This window comes from Nematolebias whitei, chromosome 17 (assembly GCF_014905685.2).
Source record: "Nematolebias whitei isolate Nwh7 chromosome 17, NemWhi1, whole genome shotgun sequence".
Taxonomy (NCBI): domain Eukaryota; kingdom Metazoa; phylum Chordata; class Actinopteri; order Cyprinodontiformes; family Rivulidae; genus Nematolebias; species Nematolebias whitei.
The window spans coordinates 32,401,996-32,405,500 of record NC_056514.1 but is presented as its reverse complement, the minus strand read 5'-3'; the positions used below and the strand labels follow the sequence as shown (position 1 = coordinate 32,405,500).

General features: G+C 40.2%; 1 protein-coding gene across 1 annotated transcript in view; it reads right to left on the bottom strand.

The window, feature by feature from the left end:
* The window catches only part of dock1 (dedicator of cytokinesis 1), a gene marked incomplete in the record, with an annotated part of 276,885 nt that overhangs the window by 229,585 nt on the left and 43,795 nt on the right, over positions 1 to 3,505 (bottom strand). Inside the window, 2 exon segments of the mRNA XM_037691498.1 lie at positions 1,733 to 1,868; positions 2,286 to 2,367. Of these exon segments, the coding sequence (XP_037547426.1) occupies positions 1,733 to 1,868; positions 2,286 to 2,367 (218 nt within the window).

Genomic DNA, 3,505 nt, shown 5'->3' with positions numbered 1-3,505 from the left:
ATATATATATATATATATATATATATATATATATATATATATATATACAGTAGTCCCTCGCTACTTCGCGGTTTGTTTATCGCAGACTCGCTCTATCGCGGTTTTTCAAAATAAGCTTGGACATGACACACAGTTGGCTGACTGAAGGATGAGCCGCACAATCGGCATGGAATTTATATTTAAAATAAATTTTTTAGCACTTGCTGCACATTTGTGCAGCCCACACTGCTGGATAAACTTCCTGCTGCAGCTGATCAGCTGTTCACCGCGGAGAAGTGGGCGTGGCCAAAAGCACGCTTGCAGGTGGCAAAAAGCAGATGACTCAAGGAGCTGAAATCATGACATGCTGTGCTCTTTCAGAGCGTTTAGAGTTTAGAAACATTGTTTAGAATATTGCAAGAGTGTGGGAAGTGTTTAAATCTAGTTCACAAATATTTTAGTAAGCAGCAAGTATCTCAGTTGAGACGAACTGCCTTTTATTTATGACGATTTGATCGTATTATGTGTTTTGCCTTCCAATTTTCCTTCTCTTTGAATAATAAAGTCACCAGGAGATGTAAACGTCATTCCTCGAACATGGACGCTCTTTGGCAAAAGTGCCTTTAAAGTATTTACACGCTTGTCCAGTTGATCATCAGACCAGCTGCTTTTGCCGTACCAAAAACCAGGCTGAAGCTCAGAGGAGATCGAGCATTTTCAGTCATGGGCCCTAAGCTCTGGAACAATCTGTCCAACATTCGACAGGTAAAACTCTCCTAAAAACACACCTGTACTCATTGACATTTAACACAGGGTGATCGGATTTAGATTTAGAATTTTATTGATTCTGTTTATGCTTTTGTTATTATTCCTATTTAACACAAGGTCATCAGATCTGATTTAGTATTTCATTGTTTCTAATTATGTTTTCTGTTTTATATTTTTATTCCATGCGCTGTAAATATATCTTGTTACTTTTTATTTGATGATGTGATATTTTTGTTAAGCACTTTGGAAACGGTTTCTGTTTTAAATGTGCTCTATAAATAAATCTGACTTGACTTACAAAGATATCTTAAATTAAACCACCTGCTCACTATGGATTATTTAAACATTAGAATTAAGGACTATTTGAGTACTAAATGCACATCTGCAGGTGATTATACTGCTTTTTTTGTTTTTAACTGGTTTGTTTTGTGTCTGTTTTATTTTGTTGAGTGTTACTGTGGAACCATTACACTGCTGTATCGACCAGGACTGTCTTGTCAAAGAGATTTTGCATCATATTGGGTTATTCTTGGTAAAATAATGAATGTTTTGCCATGTGGGGTTAAGGAGGAGTGAGGTGAGGGTGTGAACGTACAAGCAGTCACGAGTGCCGTATTTTTCAGACTATAAGGTGCACTTAAAATCCTTTAAATTTCTCAAAATCAACAGTGAGCCTTATAATCCCAGTGCACCTTATGTATGAATTCTGGTTGTGCTTACTGACCTTGAACTGATTTTATGTGGTTATTGTGAATGAGTTGAATAAAGTTTGACTTATCTGACGGTTTTGTTTCACTTCATGTGCCTTGTAATCCGAAAAACATGGTAAAACACCTCTACACTTGCTTTTAGTTAAGAAAAGTGCACATTTTCAATAATCTTATTGTGATATTAAAGCTGAGTCTGGGGTGGCTTCTAAGATAAAGTATCTTCTAATGTATTTTTACCTGTCATCATCAAAATAGTGAGTCGGTTTCAGATTTACCTGCAACTCCAAACGGTCTTCTCAGACCCAAAGTCGGCTTCTTGATGTTGTTGTCTCGCAGCTCCATTCGCCCGACTCTGACGATCTGACACACAAAACTGATCTTCTCTCTCTTCAAATCTTCACTGCCCAAGTCCTGAAGACAAATGGTAATAAATCAGAACACGTGTTGCTGTAAAGTTCCTACAGATTGAAGAAAATCCCTGGAAAATTTGTCCTTCCGTGCTCAAAACATCATATCCATTAAGAGACCTTTCCAAAGTGTTTATAGTTTTATGTAAGGGTAAACATTTTATCAGTGTTTGCAGCTACAATTTGGCTCATTTACTGTGCATCTACGGTGACCCTGCTGACTCTTGGGCCCCCATTACACAGCCTTGGTAAACGCATACAGCATGCCAGGATCTTACTGTGAGAGCTCAACAAACACAGGCCCTCTGCAAACAGGCTCCCAAATGCCTCATAACATGGCTGAATAAACAGTCATCTACAGAGGAGCACACACACACACACACACATAATCAGAAACACCCACACTTCGAAACAAACCCACCGTAAAAACCGCCCGCAGATTATGAAGCTGGTCGATGTCTTTCACCAAACCCGAGCTTGACCATTTCACCAGGTAGCTCTCACTGTAAAGACACAAAGAAAAACGCTCACATTCATGACGTCTCCTTTTCCCGGCAGAGTAAATTCAGATATTTACGACCAAAGAAAAGTCATCAAAATGCCACTTTTTATTTTATAAGGGATTCTCATTTGACCAATACAGTTTATGTGCCTGGTAAAAACAAAGAAATGGCAAACAACCAAAAGAAACAGTGCTGAAGACAATCGTGAGAATTATAACTAGCATTCTCATTTATCAATGCCAAATCTGCAAAGTGAGCAAATAAACAGACTTTAAAAATAAAAAAGAAGCATTTTGCAAACAGTGATGCCAGACCCCTCCTCCTTTGAAAAGATCCCCTGATGTTAAGGGTTAAGATAGCTTTCTAGTCATCACACTGATCTAAGCTTTCCTTCACAGCATCAAGATGAGATTCAGTACAGAATGCAGCAGGGCCATTTTCAAAATGTTTAACATGCACAGTCATGCTGACCATTTGTCAAATGCAGGGTTAACTCTGCTGCTTTCCCATTCCTCCTACAATCTCTACAATCTTCTGAAGTAAGAACAACCTCCGAGTTGCAGCCTGCGCTTGTTAAAGACAAGTTTTGACCAATGTTTGAAATGTGCAACAAATTAGACCCGACTGAGTTTTCCCAATTGCAACGAGCCGTCAGGTTTATTTTGGCAAAACTGAAGAGTATTGTGGAAGCAGAGTGGTGCAGTTGGTAGAGCTGCCTCTCAGCAAGAAGGTTGCTGGGTCAAATCCCAGTCCGAGACCTTTCTGGGTGAAGTTTGCATGTTCTTTCTGTGCATGAGTGGGTTTTCTCCAGGTACTCCAGTTTCCTCCCACAGACCAAAAACGTGCATGTTAGACTGATTGGTAACTCTAAACTGTTCCTAGGTGTGAGAGAGTGAATGGTTGTTTGTCTCTTTTGTCTCTGTGTCCCAGGGAGGGAGGGAGGGAGGGAGGGAGGGAGGGATGGATGGATGGATGGATGGATGGATGGATGGATGGATGGATGGATGGATGGATGGATGGATGGATGGATGATGGCTGGATGGCTGGCTGAATTGGTGGATGGATGGATGATGGCTGGATGATGGCTGGATGATGGCTGGATGATGGCTGGATGAATGATAGCTGGCTGGCTGGCTGG